This window comes from Corvus kubaryi, unplaced genomic scaffold, assembly GCF_017639235.1.
Source record: "Corvus kubaryi isolate FWS band 111438036 unplaced genomic scaffold, C.kubaryi_AGA036_p1.0 37398, whole genome shotgun sequence".
NCBI classification, from domain to species: Eukaryota; Metazoa; Chordata; class Aves; order Passeriformes; family Corvidae; genus Corvus; species Corvus kubaryi.
The window spans coordinates 33649796-33666601 of NW_024581137.1; the positions used below are offsets into that span (position 1 = coordinate 33649796).

General features: G+C 44.8%; 1 protein-coding gene across 5 annotated transcripts; it reads right to left on the reverse strand.

Moving 5' to 3' along the window:
* Nucleotides 1-7302: 7302 nt before the first annotated feature.
* Nucleotides 7303-13758, reverse strand: TAC1 (tachykinin precursor 1). Of its 5 annotated transcripts, none has more exons than XM_042044041.1 (6): nucleotides 13685-13758; nucleotides 12730-12867; nucleotides 12502-12598; nucleotides 11857-11880; nucleotides 10151-10204; nucleotides 7303-7924 (listed from the first exon to the last, which is right to left on the reverse strand). In XM_042044041.1, the coding sequence occupies exons 2-6, from the start codon at nucleotides 12850-12852 to the stop codon at nucleotides 7875-7877; spliced, it is 348 nt and encodes a 115-aa protein (XP_041899975.1). In that variant the 5' UTR covers nucleotides 12853-12867; nucleotides 13685-13758; the 3' UTR covers nucleotides 7303-7874. The 5 variants fall into 5 exon arrangements, with proteins under 5 accessions (XP_041899975.1, XP_041899973.1, XP_041899974.1 ...); XM_042044039.1 differs by having other exon boundaries at nucleotides 13610-13697; XM_042044040.1 differs by lacking the exon at nucleotides 13685-13758 and adding an exon at nucleotides 13575-13640.
* Nucleotides 13759-16806: the final 3048 nt, after the last annotated feature.

Consider the following 16806-nt stretch of genomic DNA (forward strand, 5'->3'; position numbering starts at 1 on the left):
TCTTTGTGATTAATGTATGGATCACAGGATTTCAGATAGTCATACAAAGAGAACATTATGATAGAATCATAGAAAAATTTGGGCTGAAAGGCACCTTAAAGATCATGTAGTTCCAACCTCTCTGCCATGGGCAGGGATGCCTTTCAGTAGACCAGATTGCTCAAAGTCCCATCCAACCTGGCCTTTAACACTTCCAGGGATGAGACACCCACAACTTCTCTGAGCAACCTGTTACAGTGTCTCACCACCCTCACAGTAAAGAATTTCTTCCTTATATCTAATCTAAACTTACTCTCTTTCAGTTTAAAGCCATTACCCCTTGTCCTATCACTAAATATCCTTGTAAAACATCCCTCTCCAGCTCTCTTGTAGGCTCCCTTTGGGTACTGGAAGGTGCTATAAGGTCTCCCCGGAACCTTCTCTTTTCCAGGCTGAACAGCCCCAAATCTCTGTCTGCCTTCATGGGGAGGTACTCCTGCCCTCTGATCATCTTCGTGGCATCCTCTGGACTCACTGCAACTGCTCCATGTCCTTCCTGCGCTGAGGGCCCCAGAGCGGGACGCAGCAGTCCAGGGGGTTTCATCTGAGTGGAGTAGAGGGGCAGAATCCCCTCCCTTGATGTGCTGGCCACACCTCTTTTGGTGCAGCCCAGGAAACCATCAACTTTCTGGGCTCCAAGTGTACATTGCTGGCTCATGGTGAGCTGCTTGTCCACCAGCACCCCAAGTCCTTCCCCTTGGGACTGCTCTCCACCCAGCCTGTATTTTTCTTGAGATTGTTCTGACCCAAGCGTGAGGCCTTGCCCTTGGCCTAGTTGAACCTCAGGAACCCACCTTTCAAGGCTGCTAGGAAGTTTTACAGGTGCACATCAGAGAGGCTTAGGCACTTGTTTTCTCAAAAGTACTATTTTAAAAATAGGTATGCATTATTAAATGAAGTACCTAATATAAATTTGGAAAGATTTCCCTTTTATGTTAATGGTCAATCCAGTTGTTTTGTGAACTCTGTGATGATAAATTGTGTATACCTGAGCATCTAGACTTGAGCCCTGTCAGGAAAAAATATCGCCCAGCGACCACTGGTGGTGTAATTGCAATGTGGAAACACACACAGCCTTTTGCCTGCTCCAGGCATCAAGACATGCTCTGCATGCTGTGAGAGAGGTCTTCTGCATTTTTTTCTTTTTTTTTTTCTTTTTTTTTTGGTGGTACAGGATGCTTAATTGATGAATTTTCATCAAGGAGAAGATAGAGTAATTGAGTCCAAAACAGTACTTTAGAAAATTATAATACTGGGTACATAAAATTATTTGAACTGACCTCAATTCCTAAACCATAATCATCTTGCAGAGGCCAAGAGGAGAGTCAGATTGTTCTGGTTGCAAAAGCAGACTCCATTTTTGCTACTTCTATCAAGGATAGAAGTAGTTGTCTATATTAATAAACTGTATTATTTAACGTCTTTCACCACTGCTCTTGAAGACTGCCTTTAACACCTGGGGCAAAATGTATATTAATACAAATTACTTTTGATTAAAACCATTATTATTTTAGCACAAAAAGGAAGGGGGTGGTAGAAAGGAGTGCTCTCGTTTTAAATATTTAAATACTCATTATACCAAAGTGATACAAATTTCTGGCTGACTGACAACTTGCTAATAATAGCTTAAAAATGCAAATAGAGCTATTATCCCAATTGACACTAATTGGAACTCCTTTGGCAGCCTGGGAGGGCAGGACAGGAAGGTTTGATTGTTTCCTAGAGCTGGAATTGGGCTGGTAAGGAAGTGTGGGGAAGATGTGCTGTGGATAAACAGGTTTCCATCTGCACACATCAGAATTCATTATGCTGTATTTCAAGAAACTGCTCTGAAGTGCTGTCTTGTGCCTATGTACAATTTTGGTGAGGTTTGTGGTGCACTGGGCTGGTCTCACTCACGCCCACACAGTGCAGGTTTTGCCCAGGCTGAGTTAGCACTGTGGGACTCCAAGCTGTAAATGCTCGAGTCTCACAAAATAGCTATGATACCTTCTGGGTATTATGAAAATCCACAGTTTTAAAATTCACTGAACTATAATTTCTTTAAAATGTAGTCTTAAGAGTAACTACACTGTATGTATATATTCCTTCAGTAATTATTGTGTATCTTCTCCAAGCAAGGTTTGCTTCCAGATGGTATTGCTTGAATTTTAATGCTTTGGTACACAGAAACACAATGTTGCTATTGTTGTCTGAGTGTTATAACAGTGAAAATTAAATCATTTTTATGTGCAAAATTGAATATCTGTGATTAAAGGTGTTCTATTACTCAGCTAGATGTTTTCAATGCTAACTAGTTTATGAAAATAAAGTTGAAGTTATATTAACATGTGCTGGTGCTGAGGCACTCTAGCTCTGATTGAAAGTAAAAGGCATGAATTTATGCAGCTCTTTACCTGCTTCACACAGGTAAAGTGTCTTTCTTGCCTTTGGGTGGTGTCTCCATTGTTAACATGGTTCGACTCCACGATCTTAAGGGTCTTTTCCAACCTAAATGCTTCTATGCTATGTTGGTGCAGGTGTATCCTTTAACTCTTCCATAGCTATGCTGCTGAAATAAAAATGTAGGAAATTGTTTAGATAGGAAAAAAACAGAAAAGGCACTTTTTTTCCCCCTCAAATATTTTCTTAGCATTTAACATACTTTATAATTTGTGAAGTTTCTTTGCACTTAGCTAGCACATTGCAGAAGTTGCTGGTTAGGTACATGGTGTGCATTGCATTTCTAGCACAGCCACTGTTGTTACTTCTGGCCAAGCCATCTCACCTTGCTGGGCTTCCTCCCTCCAGGCTTCTGGGAGAGCATGAAGCACCATGACAGACGAAGTGTTTTGTTGTCCAACAGTCTGTTCACATTTCACTTCTTCCATATGCAGTAAGTGGTAATATTGTTTAATTTGGAGATGGATGTAGAAAACAAGAGGTGATTTTTTTGCACACGCTCTGTGTACCTCTCTTTTAATAGGAGTTTCTGAGCTGGCTTATTCTGAAAGAAATCAGATACCTATCAGGAGTGGAGCAGTGACAATTTTTAATGAATATCATAATGAATTTCACACAGCATCTACAGCTGACAAATGTTTCAGTCTCTATCAAGAATATTAAAAGAATAATGCACAGAGTATCTTTTTTTCTTCCCTGAAGGATGTAGGTTCAAGGATGTTTGTTCACTTGCTAACACCAAAAACAAAAATTTAAAAATCATTACTCTTCCAGTAACAAATATTTTCTATAAAGGGAAGTGAGATCTTTTGAAGATAACATGAGGACATGTGGCTGTATCTGGCACTGCAGGTGGCTCTATGCTGACACAGTACAACTCCATGGAAGGAGCCAGTGTGTGCTCTTGTCCTGCCACTCCCGTCACTCCATGAGATGTTTGTCAGTGCAGCGTGTAATATTATGTCTAAGGGAACTGCTTGGGCTCATCAGAAGAGCATTTGGTCGTTACCAAAGTTTGCACTGGGACTTGTTCAGTATCTCCTATGATAAAGCAGTTAAGAGACATAGTTGAAAGGACAAAGTTTGCGTTTAAATAATGGCTATTGGTAGCTCTGAAGGAGCTGTTACTGGCATACTCTGAATAAACATAATTTTAAAGAATCACTTTACTAATTTACAAAAAACTTCTTGACGTTATTCTGCTCTAGCTCATGATGATTAGAGGCTGGGTTCGTGCAAGATGCCCATGCCTAGACATTTCCGGATCCTTCCTTTTCTTTTGGTTAGGACCATGCTGAAAAATACCTGACATGAAACAAGGACTTGCTTGTGGCCTCAGAGTTAGGCAAGTGCTGCAGAGCCTGAGCTCTCCAGGTGAAGTGAGTTGTGGGGAGCCAGACCTCCCTTGCAGCTCCCCAGTTCATGGGCAGGGTTTGTGAGCAGTGGCTCTGGCTCTGGCTTTGGCTTGCCAGGTTAAGTTTGGCTGCATCTGCACCATGGACAACCAGTCTCCATGCAACGGCAGAGAGATGGAGATGACGAGTAGAGCTGCTGGTCCTCTGTGTCACTCTTGGGCAAGACAGGCTTCTGAGAGTTTGACTTCAGCATCCCCATCTGGGTGGAGGGGAGTGCGTGTGTGTGAGGGAGACAGTGCCTACCAGAAGAGCAGCCACACCTCACAATGCAGATGACTGATGTATTTCTGGGGGAAAAAAGAAGCAAAAAGGGTGCTGAGCATGTTGAAGGTGAGCTGTAATGTCAAACTGCCTGTAGCATCCTCAGTGGGGACAATTATCAGCATTACTCTGGGTTTACTCTCTATGCTTATTTCCTAGAAATATTTTTATTGCTTTATTTAAAGCTTGCTTGCATTTTGCTGAGAGATGTCCTTGCTGCAGTGTTATTGATTAGGTTATGCAGCCTGATGGATGTCAGACTGTTGCCACCAAAAACAGCTCAGTCTGTGTCACAGCTGTGGCTGGCTGTTGTGGAGACAGTGAGGGATTTAGTGAAAGCCTCTCCAAAGCCTGCACTGGAGCTGGAGAGTGGGCACTGCCCAGTGATCCAAGGCATGAGAGGCCCAGGGCTACAAGCAATGCTGTCCAACTCATAAAAGTGTTTAAAAGCTGATGGAGCCCTAAAAGGCAGATTAAAGACCACAAAAATTATTTAAAACTCTCTTTGAAATACTCAATAGTCCATAGACTGCACTGGTAAAGACTAAGGGCTGATAAAAGACATAATTCCTCTTTGAGTTTCCAGGATCCCAAGATGCCTGTGAAGGCAAATACTGGTATGGGGAGGTGTTGGGAGTGAGTCTGAGGTAGGGACAGGCAGCTGGGCTGGATGCCTGCAGATGTGTGCAATTCATGCACCTCCACATCTGCCCAGAACCTGCTGGGGAGGCACAGCCCCATAGCCCTGACGTGGCATGGCCTGGCTGAGCCATCCCTGCCAGCACTGAAATGTGGGGAGGGTTCTGTTTTCCTGCCAGCACTGAAATGTGATGATGGGTTTTTTGTATTGCTGGTAGAGTCAGCTGGAACATTTCAGATATGCCTTTTGGTGTGTTTTCTTTATATCTAGCTGGGAATATGTCTATACAAACATATAAATCAGTGCCAATTTGAAACTTATTTTTCAAAACCCAAATTAGCACAAATCTGATATTATTTTGCCACCAGAAATTAAAATGAGTTGTTTCAAATGCTAAATTAAAACCACTCAACAGACTGACATGTAAAAGAAAACTGTTTTAATGACAGAGGCTCAGCCTTTCCTTCTAGAGTAAATTGTGGTAATGCCATTGACATGCTTGAGAGAAGGAATGCCATCCAGAAGGACTTTGACAGGTGTGGGGAGTGAACCTATGTGAATTTCATGAGGTTCAGCAAGGCCAAGTGTAAGGTTCCACACCCGGGTCAGGGCAATCCCAAGAACAGATACAGGCTGGGCAGAGAATGGATTGAGAGCAGCCCTGAGGAAAGGACTTAGGACTCTTTGTGGACGAGCAACTCAACATGACCCAGCTCACAGCCCAGAAACACAACCACATCCTGGGCTGCATCAAAAGCAGCGTGGCCAGCAGGGCAAGGGAGGTGATTCCAGCCCTCTGCTCTGCTCTGGTGAGACCCCACCTGCAGTGCTGCATCCAGCTCTGGGTTCCTGAGAACAGGAAGAACATGGACCTGTTGGAGCCAGTACAGCGGATGGGCATGAAGATGATCAGATATTTAAATTGAAAGAGAGACTTAGATTGGTTTTAAGGAAGAAATTCTTTACAATGAGGGTGGTGAGACTCTGCAACAGGTTGCCCAGAGAGGCTTTGTGTACCCCCCCTCCTGGAAGTGTTCAGTGGCAATTTGGTTGGAGCTCTGAGCAACCTGGTCTAGTGAAATGTGTCCCTGTCTGGGGCAGGGGGTTGGACTAGATATCTTTAAAGATGCCCCCATCCCAAACCATTCTATATTTTTTCTAGAAAATTCAGTCCTATCTGTTTACTGGATGCTGTTATTTACCTGTGTTGTCTTTCAAACTCTCAGAGCCCACTGTCTGTTTGTGGGCTTTGCAGTGGTTTCTTCTGCAGGGAGGTTTTTGAGATGTGCAGGCTGCAGGGAGTGGATGGTGTGGCTTTTGCTCTTCTCTCTGTGTCTCACAATTCAGCACATGGACTGTGAGCTCTGTGAGCACTGGGGACCTTCAGGCAAGGGTAACAGCATTTTAGAGTTTTTCTCTCTTTTTACCCTTCACTGAGCATTACTCAACATGATTTCCACAGTCCTTTTGCTGTGCTGCTATCCCAGCAGTCAGCTTCTCCTCCTCATTGAGCTCAGTGGGAGTTCATACAGAAGTTTATTAGTCAGAAAATTAGCCCTGGAAAGACAAAGAGCTGCCAGAATGCCAGTACAACCCCAGTGTCTCACATCAGTGTGGTCCCTGCCACAAGTCCACCCCAGTTTTTCCACCATGCAGCCCCCCCACCCTGTTAGATATGGCTTCTACCTAGCTGAAAGTGGGATCTGTATTCAGCATGGGCAGGCTTACATGCTGCTTCTAACGTAGCAGGAGTGAGGTCCTGTAGCCACCTGCTCCTACTGGGGGTAGTTGTGATGATGCCTTAGGTAACCTTGAAAATAGAGGTTTAGAAGTTCATTTCCAAAATGGAAAACAACAAGCAGTGAGTCCCTTTGTATTAAATTTAGCTTGTATACACTGTTTTTATTGGTGATTCATCTGCAATGAAAGTTTGCATCATAGCATCAGAGAAGTACAGCTTGTAGCAGGGGGAAAGAAGATAGAACTCCAGCTGCCTTAGCATCTGGTGAGATGGATGTAGCATTTCAGGACTATCCTGGATATATAGCAATCAGATATTTTAATTAAAAATATAATTACAGTCACTTTTTTTTTTTTATATTGCATGGATTCACACCAACAGGTGCTTTATTATAAATCTGAGGGACAGAGTTTATTAAGAGCATACTTTCAAAAAATAAACCTACAATATTGGATTAATTCCACAGCAAATTATTTCCCTTGGGGCTGGGGGATACATTATGCTCTTTCCATTCAGTCAGCATGCTTCATGACTTCCGTCGGGTTTAGAAAGGACGGCACCTTGTATGACCTGGAGCAGTCCCAGGAACTCCTATCTCCAGTAACAAATCCCTCAAACATTCACTAAATACACATGAGGAGCCTCCCTGCAAAAAGAAAACATTAATTTGATATTTCTTTCCAGTCTCAGACCACTGTTGCTTGGATCCAAATCTCATTCCAGACCAACATGGGAAATAACTCCATCATTTTCACCAAAGGAAGGATGTTGCAAAAGCCCCAGAGTAGTTTTTATTTAGAATGTTACTATCATAAAATTCCAGACTATGAAATTAAGACCTTGGACTCCCATTCAAACATTACCCATTCCCTTTTTTAAAATATATTGATAACATAATCACAGAACATAAAACATGCTGCAGTGATACAAATATATTTTTTGATACAGAAATTACAGTACATTATAAACCATGAAAACAAATTGAGGCACTAGACTGAACGTCAGTTCTGGTCTGCACTAGCTGTGAAGCTGATAGACTCACTTCCAATGGACAAAAGAATACTTGCTTTTTTAGTAAACATAACTTTACAGGTCATATCAAACAATGTGCTTTGTTGTGAGACATCACCAGGGTCGCTGGTCCTTTCAGAACCACAACACACCTACACAACAGGTATCACTGCCACAATATGAAAAATAATAATTTTATTGAATGTACAACTCAAAAAACCAAACCCCTTCAGTTATTAAATAAATAATTATTTCATACAGCAGTTAGTTTATATTACACTGCATTAGAACAAATGAAGTTTAATAAATAACGCACAGGAATGTCTCATTTACGCCTCTGTTCGTAATTCTGTGCTATGCTCCCTTCGGAGGACCCTGCAAAAAAAGAAGCAGATTGAAGCACAAGGTACAGACTGGCATAAACCCCAGCAAGCACGAGAAGTGTCAGTCAGAGATCTGCAGCCAGCTGGGGCATCACCAGACCCCAGCAGCATGTTTGGAACAGAGACCAGGGCTCCTGGCCCAGCCCTGAGCTGCTTTGATCTGGTTTTACCTCTCTGACTACACTGTCCTCCAGGACGCTGAAGGTCTGAGCAGTGTTTTCTACCTTTTGTCTGCTGAGCTGCTTGAAGCACCATTATCTCAGAGCCACTTTACATCCCAGTAATTCATCTAAGCGATGGGATCTGAGCATTCAGGTCAATTTGTGGTAGAGGCTTTCTGCACAGACATATCCACCTTCATTCCAGTACCATCAGCTCTTTGAAACTCTCCCTGTCCACAAGCCCTGCACACAGGGATAATTTTACTATTAAAATGCGGCAGGAGCCAAGCTCCTCAGATGTACTTAGACTACCACATCGACTAGCTGCAGGCTAAATTAGTCATAAGTAACTTATGTTTAGTAGTGGTAGATCTCTCCTTCTCGTTCTTTTAAAATGAGAGCAAAACCTAGAGAGCCCTTCTTGAGCAAGGCTGTCCCCAAACCAGGGACTGAGACATCAGCACCCTCTTACCCTGCTTTGGCACATGAGGCTGTAAATCAGCATCCTGCTCACACCCAGAGGGACAGCGTGAACTCCTGCACATTGCCAGGGTGCTCAGGGGCTTTTTGCAGAAGAAAGCCACAGCATGGGGTGAAGGTGGGGCCCAATTAAATATCTTCCAAAAGGGAGAAGTGAGGGTAGTCCTAGCACTTATTATTCCTGATCTTGCTTTGATTACACAGTCCTTAGGACCCATCTTCTCCTCTAGTGGAGCAGAAGCAACTGCTTATGATTTCCCCCTCAAGGAATCAGGCAGAAAAGCTGTGAATTCTAGTTTTACCTGTCAGACAGGTATTGCATAGTCCAACAGAGTAAAACATAATTATTCCCGTTTTGTTAGAAATATCACATTACAGTATCCTCACTATACCAGAAATTTTGAAATTACAGCAGTAAAATCTTTGCATTTTAAAAAACATTTTCTGTACTTTACATTCTCATATTAATGTAAATGTAATCCCAGTGGAAACCAACCCAAATTTATTACTTACAGGCTATTTGCTTTTGTGATAGCAGATGTATTTACAGGTATTATGTATTTAACAGCTATTGCCACCACAGAAAATTGTACAAAATTATTCATGATACATAGCAATTTGCAAAATAATGCAGAGAGCAACATTACTAGTCTTGAAGGGGGTTTAATTGAAAATAAAAGTTACTGACAACCATAATTGCAGAACATAGATCACAGCACGTATCCACATAATATAAAGGTGTCAGCTAGTAACTTAACTTTTATCATCCAGTTAATGAAACAGTGAGAACTATTTCAGAGACATTAAATACATATTAGGTTTTTTATTTTTTAAATTCTTATCCTGGAGAATCAACTCATACTTTATGGTTCACAGTGAGGGATTTCCTCAGTACAGTCCTAGAGCACAAGGAAGGTAGAGCTATGGGGAGTCTCCGGTATCCCAGAGGGCTTCTGCACATGAGGGGAGAAGAGAATTCTGCCCTGCATGGATGCTACGGGAAAATAAATTCACAGTATCCACTCAGTATAAAATACTTTAGGTGAAGTGAAAAGCTGGAAGATGCTGTGAATGTTTAACAGCCTGATCTGCAGAATGAGCTGGTATTAATGGCAAAGTTCTGTTCTTTCACCTTCTACTCCTAGTGTTAGGAATAATGGTCTCCAGAGAAGATATCCCTTTACCTGATGAGATCTGGATTTAGACCACAATTTTAAATGACCCTTGCATTTTCAACCTCCAAATTTTTCTTGATATGTCAGTAAAATTTAGGGGTTTCTCTTTCATCAGCACTTTGGGGACTAGCAGAACATGCAAAGACAGGGCAGTAATGAAAGTGCTCTTGGGAATGCTACCTGAGCTCGCCTGCAGCTCAGACCAGCCTGGTCATTTCAAGCATTGGAGTGAAGGGAACTCTGAAATATCTTGGGTAACAAAGAAAACCCAGATTCTTTTTCAGAGAACTCTGGATCTGCACTACATAAAGACTGCTTCTTCCATCCGCTGGGAGAGAGAGAAGAGGCAGTGGAATGAAGAGGCTATGTTTCACTAAGTATCAGATTTAGTCAAATACATACCAGAATTTAAAGATCTTTTGCCCATAAGTCCAACAAAGGAGTCTGTTTTATGTCCTGAAAAAATATATTTAGGGGTGTTTTAATACATTTTAACTAGGCAGGCTTTTAAAATAACAGGTTCTTGCAAGGAAAGAAGACAGGCTCCAAAACTGTTTATCTCACAGACCAGTTGTTCACATCACTCAGACAACAGAGAACAAACATCAGTCTGACTAATCAGACTAAACAGGATAGACCAAGGCACAGGCCAGTTAGTGGACATCTTCTCATTAGCTTAGACAGATCTTTGGTTTGGGATTTTTTTTAAGTATTACGGAAAAACAGTGGCCACTAACAGATTCTTATTTCTCTCCCCATACAATTCCTATTGATCTGAGCAAATGCACAAGGAGGCAGTGTCTTGGTATAGCCTGCATCTGCATGATGCATCTCTTCTACCTGTTGTTTTATTTCTGTAACGTGGAAGAAAATCCTCCCTTGCAGGTCAGGTGGAGCCCTTACTGGAGAAGAAGCCAATGGGACTATGTCTCAACACATCTGAGCTAGACAGTCTGGCTCTATTTTTGGAATATTTATAAGTTCAGGTATTACCTTCCTGTCCATTAGTACTTCTCAAGACACTGGAAGTGTCAAGGATAAATTAACTCCAAGTTTAGGCCTACAGTACATACCAGGTTATAGTAGTAGCTACAGTTTCAGGTAAGGAATGAAAATGAACCGTTCTTCTTTATCTAAACCGGCTTTTGAGACAAACTTAGAAGTTTCTCTTTGGAAAGAATTTTGCTTGGAGAATTCATACACAAAGCAAGATCCTCAGACCTCACGTGTGTTAATTCAAGCTGAAGCAGTTTCAGAAAACTATAATTTTTTAGTTTAGTCAGCAGATAATTTGGCATGAGCTTTGTATCAGACTCTTTATTTGGTTTTCCAGTACTTAACCCTAGAGAAAGCTTCTTGTGGATAATAGAACACTGGGACAGTTGTTGACCTCTGTGGACAGAGAAAGTTTCACAGAATGCAAGATCATTTTTACTTTACAAAAATCTTCCAGTTTCTCTATAAACATCATGAGACAATTTCAGAAAATAAAACTACCACTGTGCAGAGCAAGGTAACACCACAGTGCTGATACCATCTCCTGCTTGGTGGTACACAGAAGCAGAGCAAGGCACACTTATTAATGGAAAAAGATAATGGCTCTTCCTATGGCAGCACATCATCAAGCAGCCCCTACTGTGAGCAGGGGTCTGATTCCCAGCCAGGCAATGCTCAGAGCACAGATACAATGTCTCACATGTGAGGACATGGGCGCTCCCATGAAAGCATTCCTGGGGGCTTGGGAATTCATTACTCTAGTTTTCCAGATTTTGCCATCTTAATTGCTCCTCTCAGAGTCTGGCAGTAAGCCTGCCTCGCCAATGAGAAAGGCTTACAAAATCCCCCCCTTGGGAAATAAGAGAGAGCTGCAACATCCGCACATTAATATGGATTGAAATCTCAAAGCTTGCAGCAGCTCAGATGAGATACAGGCTCACAGTGGCACCGAGGGGGAGGTTTCAATTCTTTAACAGATCATTTCTCCACCAGCGGTGCTGCCAGTCCCTAGCTGAAACCAGTCACCTTCTAAATAAGCCAGTCAAATACACTATTCTCTATTTGAATATCTTCTAATGATTACTTAAAATATTTGTATTTTTTAAACTTACTTTTGTGAGAGATCTGGCCATATCCTGATTGGAAGAGGAGAGGAAAGAGAAAAAAAAAAAAAGAGTTGTTAAAAAAGGATTGGCATATACATATGATGCTATTGCAATGCTTTGAAAAAAATCAAACAAAAAACCAAACCTATCCATATTCCACTTAAGGGAATTTAAGGTGATTGTTTACAACTGCATTTTTCTTTGAAGAGACTACAAAGACTTGTTTCAGCTTAGCCCACACAATTTAGATTAGTTTAGCTTCAATTTCTTAGATCAATTCTTGGTGCAGTAAACATGTAGAAAACATAACAATAATTGTATAGTCAACCCATTTCCACACTTGGGTCATTCAGTGGCATGTATGCTGACCTATGAGTTATCCTGCTATTCCTTACTGGGATTTACGTGCTGTAACTGGTGCACACTTAAGACCTTAAAGCCCTCTCTTTTCCAATCGGTGAGTTTAACTCATATAAAACTTCAAAGAAACAACCAAACAAAAAAGCCTAAACCCAAACTAGCCTCATGGCGGCTTACGAAAAAGATGTAACACATTAAACCCGAGCGATAACCGTGAAAAGTTTGGGCAGGCGCTGGGAGAAGAGGCGTGCGGAGAGGCTTGAGCAGCAGGCAGCCCCCCGCCCCGCTCACCGGCATCCCGCTTGCCCATGAGGCCGAAGAACTGCTGGGGCCGGGGTCTCCGGGCCATTCTCTGCAGGAAGTGCTCCAGGGGCAGCGGCAGCTCCTCCTACGGGGCGACAGCGGGCGGCGCTCAGTGCGGACCCCCCACTCAGACCCGCCCGGGGCAGTGCCCGGCACCGCAGAGCCGCTGGCACCGAACCCCTCGCTGCCCCACCCCGCGGGGCCGCCGGGGCTCACCTTCGCCTGGTCGCTGTCGGACCAGTCGGACCAGTAGCTGAGGTCGTCCGTGGTTCCCATCTCCTCGCCCAACGCCTGCGCCGAGGCCAGGAGGAGCACGGCGAAAGCCAGCGGGAGCCTCATCGCCGCCTCGACGTCCTGTGGGGGCGGAAGTTGGAGCCCTGGCAGCCGGGGCGGGCGCGCACAGCCCTGCACGCACTCTCACACAGCCGCCCCGGGGCACACCTGGGCACGCCCTCCCTCTCACGGATAGCCCCACACGCGCCGAGTTGCTCCGGCACCCTGCCCCGACTGCTACAGACCCCTCTCGATGCGCACACCCCCCACCTTTACTAGACTGGCACACAGCTCGGTGTGCACCCCAGCGCGCAGACACACAGACACGCACAGCCAGCGGTACCCCTCCGCACACGTACATACAGGGGAAGGCATAAACACACCCTCACACGTCTGTGTACATCTAGGCATTCACACTTTCCCAGATATACACACGCAGCCAGGTGCATCCCCCTCATACACGCATCCAGGTACACAGGCATCCACTTACAAACTCATACAAAGAGCTACACACCTTAAATGCTCACACCCGTGTACGGACGTAGCTGTCCACACACACACAGAGACTCATAGCCAGAGGTGCGCACTCATCCCTTCGCACATCCGGATAGGCACATAAGGACAGGCACAAAAACATGCTGGCACATCCAGGGACACGCACGGGCAGACACACAAGCGCGTATAGGCACCCCCACCCCCCGCATAGAGGCACACACATCAAGACCGGGACAAATAAGTACACACGCACAGCCGCTCACAACCACAGGACAAGCGGACCCCTCACACACAGGGACGGCCGGCCGGGCTCCCGCAGCGCACGCACCGTCTGCAGCGGCGAGGTGGGCGCTGCTCGCCGAGCGCATTGGCCGGCCGCAGGAGCGCTCCCCACTTTATATACCTGGAGACGGGGAGGGCCGAGGCAGCCTCATTTGCCTAAACGCAATTACCCCCGGTTTTATCGTCCCAGCCCCGTGACAGCCCCCGCCCCGGCGAGCAGCCCCCGCCCCCGGCTCCCGCGGCGCCTCCCGGCTGTGCCCGCGGCCAGGCAGTGCGGGGTGGCCGGGCGGCTCCCCCCGCTCCCCCCGCTCACCCCGCCGCTCCCTCCCGCCGCAGCTCCGCGCCCTCGGGGCCGCCCCGGACCGTCCGCGGCGAAGGCGCGTCCCGGCGGCGGACGCGGGTGCGGACGTGGGGTGTGGATGTGGATGCGGGATGCAGGTGCGGATGTACGGGCGCAAATGCCGCTTTTCGCTTCTGCCACCCCGCCCTGCTCCCCCAGGGCATGGAGAGCCGCTCTCCGCTGCGAGAGGCACCGCCGGGAGAGAGAGCAGCGGGCAGGGGCCGGGGGCCAGCGGGAAGCGGGGAGGGAGCCCCGGAGCCTCCCGTGCCTGGGCCAGTTCCTCCCCCGGGTCTGTCTCCCCCGTGCCGCTGCTCAGGTAGCCCCAGCCCATCGGGACCAAAAGTGAGGGATGCACGAAGCTGAGGAGGGCCTGACGGGGTGGGTGCCATGTTTGGGGCGCCGGACCCCCCAGGTCTGGTGTGTATGTGCCTGCAGAGGGTCTGCCGCCACCGAGCAACAGGCTGGCACCGCTGGGCTCCTTGCTGTAACAGGCGAACGCCTGTGCTGGAAAGAGTACTGAGCCAGTCTCTCCAGCAGCACATCCCTGCCTGCATCCTTCCCTAGGACAGCTTTGCACTGCTGCTGGCATTCGGCTCAGATAATTGCTTAGGCTGTTATCTGTTTCATGGTTGCCCCATCTTATTTCTCCAAGGTAAACTGTGCATGAGGCTTCTCAGTTAACCTTGGTGGTCCCTCAGCCCCCACGTTATAAGCCTAAATCAGGCAGTTTGGACAGAGTTATTGGGAGTTAACAATGTTTCTTTTGATAAAGAATGGAATGCTCAGGAGCTCCTTGGTACCACCACTCTGCTTGCTCCAGGATGCTGCCATTAAGGTTACAGTGGTAAACTTCTTCTCTAAGGACTGTTAATTGGCATATAATTGTAGATCCAAGGGAGACTCAGAACCTTCTCTAAATAAAATTATGATTAATATCAGGCCTCCCCGTTAACCAGAAATGCTCCTCAGAACCCAAAGCATTTCCCGGAACACAATCAGTCATGAGACTTGTCCAGGTTCTGTGGATGTCTACACTTTGTCTATAAGACTGCACTTAAATAAGAAAGATTGTGACCGAATGAGCTGAGGGTCACTCTGGTCAACATGGGCTGTTTGAGAGTGTGGTTGAGAAAAAGAGCGGTTTGGAGAAGCCCAGCAAGGGACTTCATCCAGCCCAAGCGCCTGAAGTGGGTACCTCTGTTGAGACCTCAAGCATGGGTGGTGAGAATGCTCCTCATTCTGACTATCAACAAGCTTGCAGAAACTACAATGTTTATCAACTCTGGAAACCCAGACCATCAGATTTTCATGCTGCAGCTTTGCAGCATTCCCTTTGATGTGTGAACTTTGAAGTCTCTTGAAGAAAAATTATTTTCTCGTGTTTTTTTTAATTATGTTGTTTCTGTTTACTATGGTGACAACAGAGCACAGGTCAGATATATCAAGCCAGGCTTGCAAATCCTACAAATGTTCCTGAAGCTCATGTCTCTCAGAAATCCTGACAACTCCCAACTTCCTATGAAATCAATATCTATCACCTGGGAGTCCATGGAAAGCACAAGTTCGAACCAAAAAATCCTATCTGTTCTAATTCTCTAATTCAACGTTTTACCAAAATGGATGTAACCATAACTTGACCTATGAAATTACAGGGATTTTATTTTTTGAGAGAGCAAGAGAAGAAAAATTTAAAAGGGGTCTTTTCTAGTCTTCAGAGACTTTAATGAATTCAAGTACTTTATCTCAGACTTACCTAATAGTTTGGGTGGAAATGAAAAACTGATTAATATATCAAGCTCACTTTTCCCTTTCTCAATTTTAAAATAAATTGGCTGTTTAATCTTTCCTTGACCTGCAATAGCCAGACATAGCACCATGAACTTTTCAGAAAGTGAGCAGAATTCATGGCTAATGAGCAAAGCTGATTCCTAGGAAGATTTTCTGAGTTCATTTCTTCATGTGAAAAGGAGGTAGAAGGCTCAAAAAAGGAAGCAAGCTGAAGTGCCTGCCTTTGTGCTGCCCAGTCCCTATCCTAGGGATGCACCAGAGCATGGCAGAGTGCCCTTTGTGCACAAACAAAACCCCCTGTTTCACCAAAACTGCCTCTGCCTCAGACGTATGATATTGGTATATCAGCTTTATATCTCTGAGTAACATTTTGAATAAATGTGTGAGCTCAAAGGCAGGTACAAGGTGTCTATGGTGGATATTTCTTTTCTATCCATGCTCAGGACACAGACCCCACCCCTCTGTTGCAGCTAGACCATGTGATTTCTGACAACCAGCAGGAAGATTTTTGGTTGTGAATCAAGAAATCATTAGATCTAAATGACCCAAATAAGGGTTGACATTTCCTGTGGAAGTGACAGAGAAAGCTGCCTTCAGAGTGAGTCCTTATCCAGACACTTCCTTAATAAAGATTAGGAACTGGACTAAAGGCACTTGCTGTGGCTTGAATCTCAACACTAATGGAAAACTATTTGGGAAGCAATTGCTTGTGAAACACGCCTCAGAGAATTGGTTTTTCAGTATGCTTAATGTGACACCTCTTGTGTAATGATCCTTGTGAAAAGTTTATTTGAATTTTATGATGATGTTTTGGTTTCCAGTAAAAAGTCTGATAGTTAAACGGTAAGTTACATTGGCTGCTATACTGTTACCTGGTGATTCTTATACCATTAACAAACAGCTAATGTGTGATGGCAAAATAGCAAATTACATGTGCCCATGAAGATTTTGTGCAGAATACAGATTTGAATTTTTTGAGTATGCACAATTTCAGAGCACTTGACATGAAATGAATGCATCTGTCATTGTTCTTCAGTGGTCTTGTGCTTTACAACTGCATGCTGTATATTTAAACCTAGAGCCTAATTCTCATGTACATTGAGATATCTTCATCA